The sequence below is a fragment of the Eschrichtius robustus genome, chromosome 3, assembly GCF_028021215.1.
Source record: "Eschrichtius robustus isolate mEscRob2 chromosome 3, mEscRob2.pri, whole genome shotgun sequence".
In the NCBI taxonomy this organism is placed as follows: domain Eukaryota; kingdom Metazoa; phylum Chordata; class Mammalia; order Artiodactyla; family Eschrichtiidae; genus Eschrichtius; species Eschrichtius robustus.
In genome coordinates this window covers 150,781,300-150,798,663 of record NC_090826.1, presented here as the reverse complement: position 1 = coordinate 150,798,663, position 17,364 = coordinate 150,781,300, and the positions used below count along the sequence as shown (strand labels likewise).

General features: G+C 34.7%; 1 protein-coding gene across 3 annotated transcripts in view; it reads left to right on the top strand.

Annotated features, from left to right (window-relative positions):
• SYT14 (synaptotagmin 14) overlaps positions 1 to 16,701 on the top strand; it is a 155,018-nt gene extending 138,317 nt beyond the window's left edge. For 2 of the 3 annotated variants that reach the window (XM_068538441.1, XM_068538439.1), the window contains exons 5-6: positions 12,348 to 12,537; positions 16,388 to 16,701. In XM_068538441.1, the coding sequence (XP_068394542.1) occupies positions 12,348 to 12,537; positions 16,388 to 16,701 (504 nt within the window). Of the gene's footprint in view, positions 1 to 12,347; positions 12,538 to 15,074; positions 15,132 to 16,387 lie in introns of all 3 variants that reach the window. The other variant, XM_068538440.1, reaches the window with a different exon arrangement.
• Positions 16,702 to 17,364: the final 663 nt, after the last annotated feature.

Sequence of the window (17,364 nt, the reverse complement as noted above, 5' to 3'; positions counted from 1 at the left end):
GATAACATGTTTTAGCCTTGTTTCAGCTCTGAAATTAAATCCATATTATTTCTTTTTTAAATATTACACAACAAAAAGATAAGTCTGATTCACACAGATAAGGAGTTACAAATGGTAACCTTTTAAAAAACAGTTTGCTCTGCAATCTTCAAATACTTCTCAATAAACAGAAATGGCAGGTGAATCTTTAGTCCAAAATACAAAATTAAATCTCCAATACAGAAATGCACTGGTGTTCTCTAATATGTTAACAATTGGTGTAAGAAAGTTGACGGTTATTCTGTGTTTTTTAGATAAAGAAACTAAAGCATGGAGATGCTAAGTACCTTGCCTAAAGTCACATTCCATAACTGACAGACCCTGGTAGTCTGACTCCAAGGTTTGCTTTCCTTACGAGTACACTGTATCACCTATTTTAATACTCATTTATGTGCATCTATAGCTATTATTTTAGTTTTTAAATAGTTAAAAGTATATTTTAAAAATGAAATTCAATAGAGTCCATTAACCACAGTTAGAAAACCAGTAGCCTTTGGATAACAGAATATAACCCAAAACTTAGGAGGCATTTTGTAATAATTTTGGGCTGTAGTTTTACAATTATCATTCTATTTCAGTTTCCAATAGTAAAAAAAAAAATGATATTTCTATTAAAAACACAGATTCAGATCCTCTCATTCAAAACAAATTATTTAAAGGGAAGCTTTAACACATCTGGAATACACTGACTTGCATAGGAATAACTGTGATTCTAACACTGTTAGGTTAGTGTCCAACTTTAAAAAGCTCACACCTCCCCTGGGTATGTATGTGAGGGCATTTCTGGGGTGCAGAGTCTGTACTACCTTAGCAATACAATATATGTTTCCATGACTCAGATACCTTAGAGGAAGAAAGCTTTCGCAGTTTTCAGAAATATGATAGATCAGTAAGAAGACAGAGAAGTCAGCTACATTAATTTTGAAACAAAAGCCCTAGGTCTTAACGTGTGCTAAAGCTGTCAGGTTACAAAAATCTTACATGATTACACCCACTCTGACATGTTTCTAAATCTCCAATAATAATTATAATAAATTATATTTATTTCTAAATAAATTATAATTATAATAAATCAGATATTTTTAAAGCCTGTGTTTTCCTCCAGGGTAAAAAATTGCAATTTTTTGCTTAAGAGGTAAAATATACACAAAGCTACGAGTGCTTCTCAAGGAAAGACCTATCTGTCACTAGCCCAACAAAGTAAATTGTGACTTCTGCCCAAGCACTCAGTCATGTGCGTGTTTGGCCTTACGTTATTTTTCTGAGATGTAGACCTGAGATGTTGCTCGTAGTTCACTGTGCCTCTCTTGCTCTCCACTGCTTGTAGAGCAGGTCCAGTTTTTCTCACCCCCGCATTTCATGTTTTTCACAACTTATTCTTTTCCTTAAACAATCTTTATTAAGTGCTTGCTAAGCAAGAGATACTGTACTAATTTGGGGACATAAGAGATGAATAAAACAAAGGTTCTACCCTCAACAGTCTAGCAGGAAAGACAGAGCAACAGTTAGTAAGTGCAGTATAGTTAAGTTCATGATGGAAATGTTCACCTAGTTAAGTGAGCAAAATCTGGCTTCAACCTTACTTCCTAGAGCTACATCTTCCACCCCTCTCCCCACATGCATCAGCTACACCAGATCAACTTATCTACCAAACGTGCTATCAACTTTTGGGCCTTAGCTCATCACACTGTCTAAAATGCCCTTCCTTCCCTGTGCCTTTTGAAATCCTTTTGGGGCCTACTTCAAAATCTCTTCTCAGGAATATAGTTTCTGATATCCCAGAGTTTATCACATCTGCCTGTATTCGCGTATAAACCTTTCAAGACATCATAGTCTGCCTTAAAATCAATTCATCTCTCCCCTAGAACAGTGCTTTGTGCAGAATAGACATTCAATAAACTCTTTCACTGCTGACTTCCAAAACTGTTTTGTTTCTATTCAATTCTGTTTCCTTCAGTAAGATAAAACAGTATTTGGTCTATTGATTACTTTTTTGCAAGTAGCCTGAAGTCTGGTCACAAATAAATTAAATCAGGATTGTGAGATGAATAAGAGTATTTCTAAAAATTATTAAATAAATGAGAATATAAATACTAGATATGAAGGTATAATATTTACTGTTGATTTTCTACCAGTCTACTGTTCCCATTACTTCTTGGTTCTTTCCTTACATAACATCCTATTTTGTTCAAGTAGCCAAACCTAGGTAATACATAATTCCCACAGAAAAAACAATCCCCCTTGAAGATGAACTCACATTAAAAAAGAGTATAAGCAGAAAGAAATGATCCATCATGAATGACAGCAGACCCAAAAGATAGATAGGTTGGCATTTCTAGGACATGAACTAATAGAACACTGTGAAAGAGGTTATAAAATAAATATGCTTAAAATGAATAAAGAGCTAAAAGAAGTAACAGAAACCACAAGGAAAGAACAAGACAATACGGGAAAAGAGGCAGATTTAAATAATGACCATATGGAACTTCTGGAATGAAAAAATAGAGTCATTAAAAATAGAATCAATGAAAAATATGAATAACAGGGTAAGGAGAATGAAGGGTAGAATGAGAATGTTAAGTATATTTTCTTATAAAAACTCCAGAGTGAGAGACTAGAAAAAGTGAGAGGCAACATTTGAAGTACATAGATCATCAGATTGAAAAAGTGCAGGTGCTCATAAGCAGGATTATCAAAAATGAACCACACCTATAAAGATTACAGTGATAGGATGAAACACCAAAGACAAAATGATAAAAGTAACCACAGAGAAAAGATAAGGAAAGGGAACAACAACTGTCTAACAGAAAGCTTCTCAACAGCCCTGAATACCTGAAACGGCATTGGTATAATATCTGTAAGGTTTCAAGGCAAATAAACTACGAACTTAGAATACTATAGCCACCTAAATTACTGCTAAGGAAGGGGGTAAACTCCAGATATTTTCAGGCAAAGACCAGGAGAGTTTAGCACTCATAGCTCATTGCTGGTATAATTACTAAAGCATATACTTGTGTATGAAGAGCACTGAATTCAAAAGGAAGAAATAAGATGGTGAGCCGAGAGATTATTAAGTATGTAGAATATCTAAATAAGCAGAGATAGATCAAGCAGAAAAATACTAGCAAAGATATGAAAGATTTGAGTAACACTTAAGTTTAATTTAATGTATTTGTGTGGGACCTCTACTTAATAAACGTAAGCCTATGTAGAACAGTTACAAATGTCAACCATATATATGCCAGGCCACAAAGGAAGTCTCCACAAATATCAAGGAGTCAATATCATGTCAACTTTGTTCTTTGACCACATTGGATTGAAATTAAAAATTCATTCAAAACTATCTGGGGCACACACACATACTACATGCTGGACGTCGTTCTAGTTATTTGGTGTACATTAATGAAAAGCAGAAATAAATTTTGACCTGCATGGAATTTTAATTCATTAGCGGGGAGGGGAGACTTGAGATACAGTAAAGGTAATAAATATAGTAAATATATAGTATGTGAGAAGGTTATACGTATTATGGGTAAAAGAAACCGAGTGCGCAGGATCAAGAATGCTAGTTGGAAAGGAGTTTTAATTTAAATAAGAGGTCACTGGAGACAATGTAATATGTGGGCAAAGACTTGGAAGAGAGGAAGGCTTAGTCATTTGCATATCTGGAGAAAGAACATTGCAAGCAGATGGAACAGCCAGTCCCCAGAGCCCAGAGTACATGTGTTGTCTTCAGGAAAGAGCAAGGAGGCCCATTTAGCTAGAAGTCCAAGACTGAGGAGTAGAAGAGTAGGAGGTAAGATACCACCCCTCAAATCTATATATCTAGATATGCAAACAAACAAAAAACTCTCTAAATTAACTCAGGGTCAGAGAAAAAAGCATAATGGAAATTAGAAATATTTAGAATCAGACAAAATGAGAACACTATTAAATTTACGGCATACAGATAAAACAATATTATAGGGAAATGTATAGCCTTACATGTATTTGTAAGAAGATAAGAGTGCAAATCGATGAGCTAAATAGTCTTCAACTCAGGAAGTTACAAAAGGAAAACAAGGAGAAGTTAATGAAAGAAAAAAAGTGAAGAGGTTTAAAAAACAAAAGCTGTGTTTTTTAAGTTGCTGATAAGTTAAGTAAACCTCTGGAGATAGATCAGGAAAGAAAAACATTACATTAAATGAAAAGGAGGACATAATCATCAATTCAGTCGAAATTTCAGAATCATAAAGAGAATAACTCTAGAAAAACAAGTTTGGAAACTTAGATGAAATGAGCAATTTTTTTGGAAACATAAATTTCTAAAAACTGATTTAGGAATAATAGAAAACATGAAATGACATTACCATTAAGAAATTCAATCAGTAGTCAAAAAGATTCTCATAAAAGAACGAGAAAGAAAAAAAGATAGTTGAGTTTCAAAGGCAAGTTTTACCCAACTTCAATGAACAAGTAACTTTCCTGGAATAATATCTATTTGATGAAATGTGTATATATATACATACACACACACACACACACACACACACACACATATATATGTGCATTTTTTTCTGAATTCAATTTAACATTGTTTAACTTGAGGTTTCTGCATATGTTTCTAAGTGAGATTGGTTTATAATTTTATGTTCTTGTCTAGTTAGTGTCAAAATTATACATCTCAAAAGAGAAGCTGGGTACTTTTCCTTTTCATCCTCTGAAATAGTTTATATAGCATAGGAGTTGTTTGAGAGCATGGGGAAAATTTTATAAACTTTTTAAACCAATTTTATAAACTTTTATAAACCAATCTCACAAGCATGTGTGCAGAAATGCCAATTTAAATATGTTCATATTGAATGTAGCAAAAAATAATATGTGCATGTGTATACGTACCTATATATACATACAGAAATTTTGATAAGAGCAGGAGTTTTTATGACCATTTCTCCGTGATGATATATTCAAACATTAGTAATAGAAAAGATTTTGTTTTTATTTGTTTTACAATTTTTGCTGTATTTTAAATCTTATCAATAAGTTTTCAGTGTTAATATGAAACAACTTTCTGTATGAAAGAGAAAGTGAGAATTTTCTACTTTTTTTTCCACTCTTCATTAGCTAACCTGTATATCAGGTGTACTATGTTCGCTGAGTATAGTAACATTCCCTTTCACTGAACCATCTTTCCCTCTTCCTTGGCTCTTGCAAGGCTAAGGCCCACAGACCAAACCCAGCAAAGAGACAGAGGGAAGTAGCCACAATTGGTGCAACCCCTCAGTAGCAGGGGTGATAGTCCTTACTGAAGGCCAAGGGGAAAAGAAGCAGGGCAAACAAGTCAGTTGAATAGGCTCTGTAGTAGACATCTATTTTTTCTGCCTAGCATCCATGTCTTCTGTGGCCACAGTATCCAGATTTTGCTTGGGAGACCAACTTGCTCCTGTACTTTGGCTGAAGTGACTTCATTCCAAAGCCCAGAATTAGATCTCACGGGCCTTAACTAGTGAGTTCTAGGGTTTCGGTGGGAGCAGTCAGGATGCTGTCTTCCTCTTTCCCACAACACTCAGAGCCACTGAAAACCCTGGCAACTTGGAGCGAAGAGTCTACCTGAGAATAAAGCCAAATTTGGGAAACAAGCCCAAGGAATGGAGGAGAACTGTTTCCTAGTGACATGGGTTGAAGCCTGGATCAGCGAGCACCTGAAGCTACCCTTGTATTAACCATTATATTACAGAAGCCAGTAAATTCCCTTGTGTCTTTTAAGCCAGTTAAATTTGGTAGCAGTTTGGTGGTTAAGTGCCTGAAGCTTCTCAGCACCAGGCTTCCCTGGAGGGAGGGAGACAGATTGATGCTCTGCAGGCTGAATCCTAGTGGAAGTGCAGGGGCCCGTAGACGGCAGGAGGGCTTGCTGCTGCCATCCAGCTCTCTGTCCTTACTTTTGGATGCTTTCTGTTTCTGTCCCTCCTGTGTTTTTGGTTGGGAGCTCTTGATGGCCTCTGTACCCTGTTGCTTTGGGGCAGACCCTTCCTGGGAGGGCCACTTCTTCCCCCGCCAGTAGCCATTGTCTGTCACTTGCAACCAAAAGCATCCTGATTCCAACACCACTCTGAAATTTAAACTGTCCACCCATCCACTGCTCATCCCAGTAAGTTATCCTTTAGAGTCAATGGGTGTGTTTTTACCCCTACCAAAATACAGAATGGCTCTCCTTTACACTGGATTGGGGAGGGCATGGAAGTGGAAGGGGGGTAAGGTTTGGAGCAGCTATGCTGTTCTTGCTTTCTCCTTCCTGAAGTTGCCTCTGGTTATCTCCTCCTTACCTTGTCTGATAGGCACTCCGTGCCTTGGGGCTAAGGAAGGGCCCCCGAGGAGCGAGCACTGCTATTGGAGATGCCGCTCACCAGGTTTGCAGCAGGTGGCCGCCCTCTGGTTACACTTCAGCGCCCTCATCACTCCATTTCCAGGAAAGTATAATGGAAGCATTTTGGGTCAAATTACCTTAAAAAGCAGAAAATTTCTTCTAGCCACAGTGAAAAATAAATTCAACAGAAAATATTCAAATTCATAATAATTATCATTGTAGAGTTCAGCAGTTTTACCTTAAAAGTACTGAGTAGAAGTGGTTACAAGTAAGGTGGAGTCAGTTTAGTACTAATAAAAAGCCCCATACGTTTACTTAATAGGAGTTCTGTTGTATTTCCAATCTTACCTTTTTCTTTCTATATTTACAAGTTCCGACCTGATTTTAACCTATTAGCACCGTTAAAGACATGTAATGGCTGCCATAAGTACTAATTCTGCTTATGGTAAACATTATATAGAGTTTATTCACTTTTCTGAAAAATTAAATAATTTTTTTTCTACTTTTACAGAATTGCTTATAATCCTTCACCCTAGGGCAGAGGACTCAGGAGGAAAGAGAAGAAGTATTAAAAAAGAAATAAAGTATTATGTTAGATGGGAGGAAGTTATACTTTTACTTTAGGGAGGCTATGGGACGATTCCTTTAAGTAGACCCAATTATGATTGGGATTTGTTTGACTTTGGGTTAATCATCTGCAGTTACTGCCACCTAGGGAAGCCTCAATTATAAATTAATGATGGGGTCTGCAGTGAGAGTAGGTAGAGATTCCTGAATACACACTGAACAGAGCAGCATGCCCTGAGGAATAGTTGGAGGAAAGATGCCACTTGAGTACATAGTATCTGTATTTAATTTGTCTTTACTGCAGTTACTCTATTTATATAGTTATTCTGTACTGCTTTCGTTGTAATCAGTGATCCCCTTGGATTGCCACACCTATACCAACCCTGGACAGGCAGTTACACTGATGGCAGTAGAAAGACCATGAGATTAGCACTTTTTCTAAGGTATAAATTCAGAATGAACTCTTCAGACAATAGTTTTTTGGTTTTTGGGGGTGTGTTTTTTTTTTTCTGTTAAATACTACTGTATTTCAGCTGGGCTTACTAAAATAGAATGTGATCGCCAAGAATCTTACCACTCTTGCTTTTTTTTGTTGGGCTTAGAGACAAGGACATTTTTGCAGCAGTAAAGCAGGGAGATAAGTTAGCTGTTTTTCTTAGGAGCAAGAAAGACCTTTCCCAAGACTTTCTCGGGACATCACTTTGTTGCACAAAATTGGCAATATGACCTCTGTGTTGATAAGAAAATATTAGATTCACATCTTATTATCTGACAGTAGGTTAATATGAAAAATGCTATACTATGAAAAATGTATTTCACAGTATTCTAACAGATGCTGCTAGTATAATAGCCTAATGTAGCAAATGCACCAAATGTGCTTGAGCATGTTTTTGACACTATTTTCATAAGTGATGATATATCCTAATTGAAACTTACTAAAATTATGTTTTCTCCTCCAACTGTCATGAAAACATACCAAACTATGTGTTTTGTGTACCCATGATTTAGGAATATAAGATTTATCTTCCTTTTGGTTTTCTCCTCTATGGTTTAGAGTTAGATTTGAAAATATGAGATTTTTATCCCTCTGAATATTAGTCCCATGAGCTAATTCAGTCACCACGTATGTATTAATTCTCCTTGATTACTTGTATAGGCCAACCTAGATTCAAACTTGAAGACTTGTATAAGACATTTTTAGATTTTTTAAATCTAAAAATCTAAATCTGTAATTTTTAAATCTAAAAACTTGTTATAGAAAATAGTATTATAGTCTTTTTTTTTTTTTTTTAAACTCATGGAGTGAATCCCTTTAGGAATGTTCAAAGAAAGTCCTAAACATTTTTATTATTGTTAATTTGTATATGTTGTATCCTTGTATCATGTAATTCTTTTCATTAAACCTTTTTTCTTGTGAAACCAAACACATAGTAGAAAAGTGTAAAAGGCAGAAATGTACAACCCATCTAACTACCATCCAGGTCAAGAAATAAAACATTACCAGTACCCCTCGGAAGCCCCCATGTCCTTCCTAATCACTATTTCTTCTCTCCCCACCCCTAGAGTTAACCAGAATTTTGACTTTTAAATTAATCACTTTCTTGCTGTCTTTATAGTTTTACCACCTATTCATGCATCTGAAATACTATGGTTTAGTTTTGCCTGGTCTTTATTTGGTTTTTGTTTTGGTTTTTTGTTGTTGAAATTTACATAAATGGAACCATACAGCTAAATATCCTTTTAGGTTCAGCATTTTGCACCCAAAATCATGTTTGTAAATGTAGTTATAATTAGTTTCATTGCTGTATAGTGTATATATACTGTATGTACAGTACAGTTGCTGAATTATATGAAGTCACCGCAAATTGTTTATCCGTTCCACTCTTTGGGGTCATTATAAATAATGCTACTATGGACATACTTTCATATGTCTCTTGGTAAACATTGCACATATTCCTGATCGAGATGTATACATATGGAATTGACAGGTATTATGGTATGTGTATTTTTAACATTTTAAAAAAGCATACCACTTTACACTATAACCATTGGAATATGAGACTTCCCATTTCTCCGTGTCCTCACCACACTATTGTTTTAGCCCAGCTATTTGTTGTGTAGTGTTAGCTCATGGTTTTAATTTCCTTTTCCTTAATTAGTAATGAAGTTGAACATCATTTCACATATTTATTGACCATTCTTTTGTGAAAGTGCTGGTTCAAGTATCTGTCAAGTGTTTTTATATTGTGTTGTCTTTGTCTTATTGATTTATAGGTATTCTTTACATATTTGGGATTTGAGCTCATTGTGAAGTATATGTGTTTCAGAGGTGTTCCACCTTTGTTGTAAATTAACTGTCTATTATGCATGGATTAATTAGTGGACTTTCTATTTAACAGTCTCTTAGACATTGTTTTATCACATTGTCTTAAATAATGTACCTTTATTGTAAATTTTGATACTCAGTAGAGCAGAGCCCCCTATCTTGTAATTTATTTTATTATTTTTATTGTGGTAGGAACATTTAACATGATATCTACCCTTTAACAAATTTTAAGTGTACAGTATTGTTAACTGTAGATATAATGTTGTACAGCAGATCTCTGGAACTTAATCATCTTGCAGAACTGAAACTTTACACCCATTGAACAGCAACTCTCCCTTTCCCCCTCCTCCAGCCCCTAGCAACCCCCATTCTACTCTCTGCTCCTATGACTGACTATTTTAGATATCGCATATAAATGGAACCACACAGTATTTGTCTGTGACTGACTTATTTCACTTAGCATAATGTCCTCCAGGTTCATCCGTGTTCTCACATATGGCAGATTTCCTTCTTTTTTAAGACTAAATGATATTTCATTGTATATATATATACCGCATACATTTTAGAATTAGCTTGTCAAGTTCCACAAAGAAACCTGTTGAGATCTTGATTATGATTGCATTTAATCCATCAATTTGGAGACAGTATTGCAAAATTGAACCTTATAATTCATTAACATAGTATATATAGCACTTCTAAATTTCTCTCAATAATAGTAATAGTTTTCTGTATAGAGTCCTTGCATGTCATTTGTACATTTATTCCTAGATACTTTATATTTTATGTTGTAATAAATGTTATTTTGAAATAAATGTTATTTTAGGATTTGTTCCTGGTATATAGCAATATATGGATTCTTAAATTTTACCTTTGCAGGCAACTGTAATACCTCTGTGGAGTTGATTAGATTTCACGTGTGCATAACTATATAGTATGCACATGAGGACAGTCCAAGTCATTACACCTTTTATTTCATTTTATTGCCTTTCATAAGGCTAGGACCTTCACTGGCTGGAATCTCCAGTGCAATGCTGATTAGAAGTGGTAATAGTTGACATCATTGTGACATCCCCAATTTCAAAGGGGAAACATTAAAAAGAATTCAGTATGATGTTACATGTTGCTCGATTTGGTTTGCTCAGCGTTTATTTAGAGTTTTGAATCTAAGTTTATGAATGAGAAAATCCTGTAATTTTTTAATAATGTCCTTGTCAGGTTTTGTTTTAAGGTTTTGCTAGTTTCTTACAGGAACCTGGGGAGTGTTTCCTCTTTTCCTGTTTTCTGAAAGAGTTTGCATAAGACTAATATTATTATTTAGAATTCACTATTGTAGCCATGCAGCTTAAGTTTTTGAGTTTTATTTTGTTGGTTTTGGAAAGGTTTTTAATTGCAAATTCAATTTCTTCAGTAAGGCTGTTCAGATATTCTGTTTCTTCTTGTGTCCATTTTGCTTAGTTGTACTATTCTAGGAATATGTCCATTTCATCAAAATTTCAAATTTGTTGGAAGAAAGCTGTTCTTACTCATTTTTTAAAACTCTTTTCATGGCCTATAGAATACGTAGTAGTGTCTTTTTTCACTCCTGATATTTTTTCATTTGTGCCTTGTCTCTTTTTTTCTTAATTGGACTAACATTTATCTATTTTTATTAATCTTTTCAAATAACTTATTTTCATTATCATTTAGTTGCCCATGGATTATTTATATTTGTATCCTTAATTTCCAAATTTATAGGAATTTTCTTCACTAGAACTTAGTTTGGGTTTCTAGCTGTTTCAAAAAACATTCTGAATGATTTCCATCGTTTGAAATTCATTTTTGAAATTCGTTTGCTTTTTTAAATTAATTAATTAATTAATTAATTTGTTTGTTTGTTTGTTTTTGGCTGCATTGGGTCTTTGTTGCTGCACGCGGGCTTTCTCTAGTTGCAGCGAGTGGGGGCTACTCTTCATTGCAGTGCGCACCTCTTGTTGTGGAGCACGGGCTCTAGGCACGTGGGCTTCAGTAGTTGTGGCTCACAGGCTTAGTTGCTCTGTGGCATGTGGGATCTTCCCAAACCAGGGATCAAACCTGTGTCCCCTGCATTGGCAGGCGGATTCTTAACCACTGTGCCACCAGGGAAGTTCCCGTTTGCTTTTTTAATAAATATTTTTGTAAAAAATCCACTGCATGCTTGAGAAAATGTATGCTTTATAGTTGTAGGATGGCGTGTTCTGCATATTACCATTAGGTCAGTTTTACTTATTGTGATATTCGAATCTTCTACATCATTACTGTATTTATTTGCCTGCTTGTTTGGTCATTTACTGAAAGGAGTATGTGGACAACCCCACTGGTTGTGGATTTGCCTATTTCTCTTTCTAGTTCTGACAATTTTTGCTTCTTTTATTTTGAGCCCATGTTATTAAATAATGCAAACTTGGAATTACTTTATCTTCCTGGTAAGTTTGCAGTTTTATCATTATTGAGTGTACCTCTTTATCTCTAGTAATAGTTACTGCCTTAAAGCTAACCTTGGCTGATACTAATGTAGTTACACCGATTTTCTTTTGGTTATTATTTGCATGGTAAATATTTTCCCACCCTTTTTTTTCAATTTCTGTATATCAGTGTTTTACATATTGACTTATAAGTAGCAGATTTTGTGTTTATTTAATCAAAGTCTGCCAATCTTTGTCTTTAAAAGACAGTTAAGACATTTGCATTTAATGTAATTAAGTCTGAATCTGTGTCGGTCTTTTAGGGTCAATACATCTTTTTTACATTCAGGAAAGAGTTCATTGACCCTATGAGTTTAAGAAATTTATCTTCTCTGATTTGTATCCAAACATGCAAGAATTTATGAGACCTTCTCATCTCCTGTCATTCCTTTGACTGCTGTATAATGAAAAGAGATCCAGGAACTAAAATATGCTAAGAACATTTCTAATCTAGTGTTTTGTGAATTTTGCTTACAACTCTTGTTTTTATCATGACTTATCTACCTAATTCCAATAAATAGGGCATTACCAATGTATCTATTAATATATCTTTTTTTACAAAATACTATAAAGATTTCATTTTTGATTGCAGGGCTGTGACTCCCAAATGAGCGTGTCAGAAGTCTCCTGTAGTGAAAGTACATCCTCCTGTCAGTCTCTTGAACATGGCTCAGTTCCAGAAATTCTCATTGGCCTACTTTATAATGCCACAACTGGAAGACTATCAGCAGAAGTGATAAAAGGCAGCCACTTCAAAAACTTGGCAGCGAACAGACCACCCAGTGAGTGAAAAATATTTTTCTTAATTCTAGTGTTTTCTGTACTTATGAGACTCTCAGTGTAGGGGCTTCAATCCTATCATTTAGTCTTAACCAATCAATGATGGTGTAATCATCAGCTAATCTGTTTCATGTTTTCTATTTCCAGCCATTTGGGAAGTAGAAAGATCTGAAATTCAAAATGTTAATTGTAAGGTGACAAGACTTTAACTTTTTCAGCGTCTGCAGAATGAATTAGCCCTATCATAGCCATTATCTTCTAATGCCAGAAAAAGTTACAGGTTTTTTTTAAAGGTAGTAACATTCCACAAATATGATGAGGAATGCTTATAGCTGTTGTTTTTAACTGAAGATCGATGTCGTGTTTCCTGTCTGCATGCAGTACTATGAACTAATGTGTATACTTCTATATTTTTCCTTCTTTTCTCCCTTAACAATTTAAGAAAAAACTGTTTCTTCACATTTTTCCTCCTTTAAAATTATAAATCAGTACTGCCAGCAGAATCTTTTCTTAAATGGAATGTGCTTTGCTTTTCCCAGGACAAACAGAATAAGGAATAGTTTGATATTTATGCTCGATGCTAGGAAAGGAAAGCTAGATGGCATAGATACCTCTGCCCTGTCTATATGCCTCTCACTCTTCTCTCTCCTTATCTCTCTCCCAGCTCAGGAGGCTGGGGATAGGTTATGCACAGAGAAATTGTCACGCAGTATACCTCCAAAATTGTTTATTGTTATCTGTAGAAATAAACTGGGAAAGTAGCAGCCTCTTTATATTTCTCTAAAATTAAAGCTGTTAATAATGGCCTAAACTCAAAATTTGAAAGGAAATCTTGAGTAATAATGGCAACCTTAAATTTGTTTAACAATTTCTCACAGACTTGCTTGAAGCAATATTTCACTCCAAGTATCAAATAATTGTTGGAGGGGACACTTTTTCCACCCTTGAATTAACTTTACTTCTAAGTATCCTAAAAATTATTTTTTCAATCAAAGTGAAAAGTCATAAAAATATATTTAGTGTGCCCTCAGTAGTACTGGAAACCTCACTTCTTACATACATCATGCAATGTATCTGTCCCTTCATTAAACGTCAGAAGGCCAAAATTAGATTTATATTTCTACCCTTGGACGAGTGACCTAACTTCCCTAAGGCTGTTTCCTTATATGTAAAATTAAGGTTGTGTTTCTCACAGGGTAACTGTGACACTCAAATCAGATAAAGGCACATAAAAAGGATGGAATTATTATTGTCCCCTTTTTCCTTTCAGAAGGAAACATTCAGAGGGTGGAAAAAAGCAATTACTAGAGTAAAGAGCTTTGGAAGTGTGACTTGGTTATCTTCATTAATCCACACTAGGAATGCAAACTCAAATGGCCTGGGAAGTAACTTAAATGAGCAGAATTTGTAGATGAAGGAGAAGGAGCATGGAGAGGCCCGTGATAAATGCAGGGGTGCACACCCTGCCTTAAGACATACGGATTCAAAATTTTTGAACACAGTTTATTATTTGGGGTTACATTTAGCCACAAGCTGTCAGTTTGCAATTCCTGCTTTAGCTAATAGTTTATTTTTTTGACAAATCTTTAACTTGAAATGCTAGAAAGCAGCAGAATGAAATGACAGATTTGCCTTTCTGTCCTTGCTGAACCCACTCTGATAGAAACAGAGAAACACTAATCAGAACTAAAATGAAGCAGGGGGTGGGTGGAGGTAGGGCTGGACAATAAACAAGTTAAGAGAGATTTGCATCCACAACATAGAGTAGATCTATCAGGTTAAAGAATAGGTTATAGCAATTTCCATTATTTTAGAATTAGATCTTCAGTAGTAGGACAGTTCATGGTATTAGCTGGGAAGTAACTAGTAGGTAAATATAAGTCAACATTAAAACTAATTATATGAAGTAGAGTATTTATAAAGTAAAATATGACAGTTTTATCAGTTTGTCTATTGTATATAAGACTGTGACCCTTCATATATACCTGGGTTCTAAACTTTGAACTATGTTATAGACTGACTAATCCAATTTTTATCCCAAAGGAACAGTGATAACATTCAAGAACAAAAATTTTGGTAGTTCTATTTTATTTTGCATAACTTAATTTTATATTACATTGGGAGTAAAATAAAGTGTTTGAAATGTTAAATATTGCATGGATAAACTTAAAAATTTAGAAAAATAATAATAATAATGATCCTTTAATGACTTTTATTCAGTCTTTTATGGTCCGATAATTTGCATGATTCTATGTTCAATGTGCTTTAGACCAAGAAAATATCATTATAAAGGTATCCCCCTTTAAAACAGTGTAATTTTTGTTTAAGATTACACAATGACCTTAAATATTCTCATTCCATGAAATTTACCCAACATACCCTTTTTTCAACCCTCTTCCTGAATTAAAATGCTAAAGTTTTGTGTCTTCCACTCCAGTGAACAGTGTTTCCTCTTTAATTCTAACCTTTGACCCTCTTTCACCCAACAATTGACATCTGGTCATTATTTCTTTTACTGCTTTCCACCCCCTGTTGTCAGATGGACTGTTCTGTTGTCTAAAACACTTGATAGGTGGACAGGTTTATATAATCCGAGGTGAGTTCCTGTAGAGGCTAATTGGATGTTGTCTTTTCATGCAAAAACAAAATACCCTAAAACTTGCCAGCAGTGAAGCTGTCCACCATGTTGATTTCCAAAAAAAAATGCACATTTATTATCTGTGGTACTTTAAATGAAACTAACTTAGAATTTATCTCTGATTATGGATGATGGTATTCAGAGTATCTATAAAACTAGCAAAACTTTTTAAATTAAAGGTTTATTTTTTCATTCATTATATTTTGATTCATAAGTAGAAATAGATATTTCATGAGAAATATTGCAATTTTCATTAAAATTAATTGAAATTTTGATATGAAGTACACATGATGGATCTACATGCTGAAGATAATTTGCATGAGTTTAAAGAACTTGAAAACACAGTTGTTTGAAAAGAGGGTTTATCTCCCAAGTGACCAGGTAATGAACTGTTATGTTTCACTTGGTACACTAAACATCACATCAATTTTTTTTTTTATAATTCATGAAAATAGTTAAGATACCATACCTAAAATTTCACATTAAATTGTGCCAAAAAGGAATCCTGTAGCATTTAACTATCCAAAAAGCACATTAAATGTATTCTTGCATGAAACCAGGAGAAAGTTTTACTTGATTTGCTAAACTTTGAGCCCTTAGTGCATTTGGCTTCATTTTGGCCCTTAAATGTTTTAAAAATATATTTAAAAACCACATCCATGCAGAGATTTTTTTGACATTTCATCCTAAGCTGTTTTGATGTCATCTTTGCATTCTTGTCTTTCTCTTTTCCTCCTTACCATTTGCCTTCATTTCTATTCGTTTGTTTATTCTTACACTCTGAAAGCACAGTGGAATGCTTTACAGTGTTGTGGCTAATTGAGCTTGCTAAGTGTTTATTAATGCTATGATGTCCTGCTTAGTGAAGCTAAACGGGGGTGGGGATGGGAAGGGCGGGTAGTGGGAGGTCAAGGATGGGGGTGGGAGGGTGGAGGAAGGATTATGAGGTATACCTTTAAATTCTAACTATAATGTAGAAATAGTGAGGTTAAGATATTATTACCCCCAAAAGATTTTATGCCTACTTAGCATTCTCTATACTTGTCACATTTTATTATCATTTAATCAAAATGGAATTATTGGATTTCTACTAAACATGGTATACACCATATCCTTATAAAGTATAAACACTTAATCTTCTCAGCAAGTGTTACAAGAAAGACGTTTTGAGTTTGTTTCAAATGATGTTTGTGGTATGTTGTTTTTTTCTGTAGATACATATGTTAAATTAACTCTACTGAATTCCATGGGTCACGAGATGTCCAAATGCAAGACATCCATCCGCAGAGGGCAGCCAAATCCAGTATACAAGGAAACTTTTGTTTTTCAAGTGGCCCTATTTCAACTCTCTGATGTGACACTCATACTGTCTGTGTATAACAAACGCAGCATGAAAAGAAAAGAGATGATAGGCTGGATTTCTTTAGGTCTGAACAGCTCTGGAGAAGAGGAACTCAATCACTGGACTGAAATGAAAGAGTCGAAAGGACAGCAAGTGTGTAGATGGCACGCATTGCTAGAGTCGTGATGACTAGGATTAATGAGCAATTGCAGTTCAAGGCAGCATCATTTCTGAGGACACCATTACTCTTCTTACCTAGTCACCTATTCTTTGAAGAATCATCTTTAACATTCTACCCAAATGCTTTAAATTCTGTGGAGAGAACATCTAATACTGACATAAATGAAGAAAAGAAGTGTCTCTAGTAGAGCTTGTTTGAGAAAATGAGAAACTTTCATCTTTCTTAAACTGACAATCCTCCAGAGCTTTAAGAGCATCCTTTTGGTTTGAAGTTAATTTTACTTTAGCAAAAGAGCCAATAATTTTATGAAAAATCAAAATTATAAATGATTTTGAAAATCAGAATTTTTAGCTGCAGCACCCTTTTAGGTCACCCTACATATTATACACAAGACGTATTTTGACTGGCTCATCCCTGGTGTTCGTAATGTTCTTTAATATGAGAAAGTCATTCTCCAGCGTTGTCAGATCTAATGGTGAAAGGTTTCAATCACATTGAAAATCATTTTATTTCAGATATTTTCCCTTTGTGCACTTAGTTTTGTTGTGCCTCAGTTCTTCTCAATAGCACTAAATCTAAGTGCAAGCAAGTATTCGTTTTCATAAGGGAATGTTTTTTATGTGTTATTTTAAGAAAAGCTCACTTCTTCAATTGCCTCTGATTTTGCC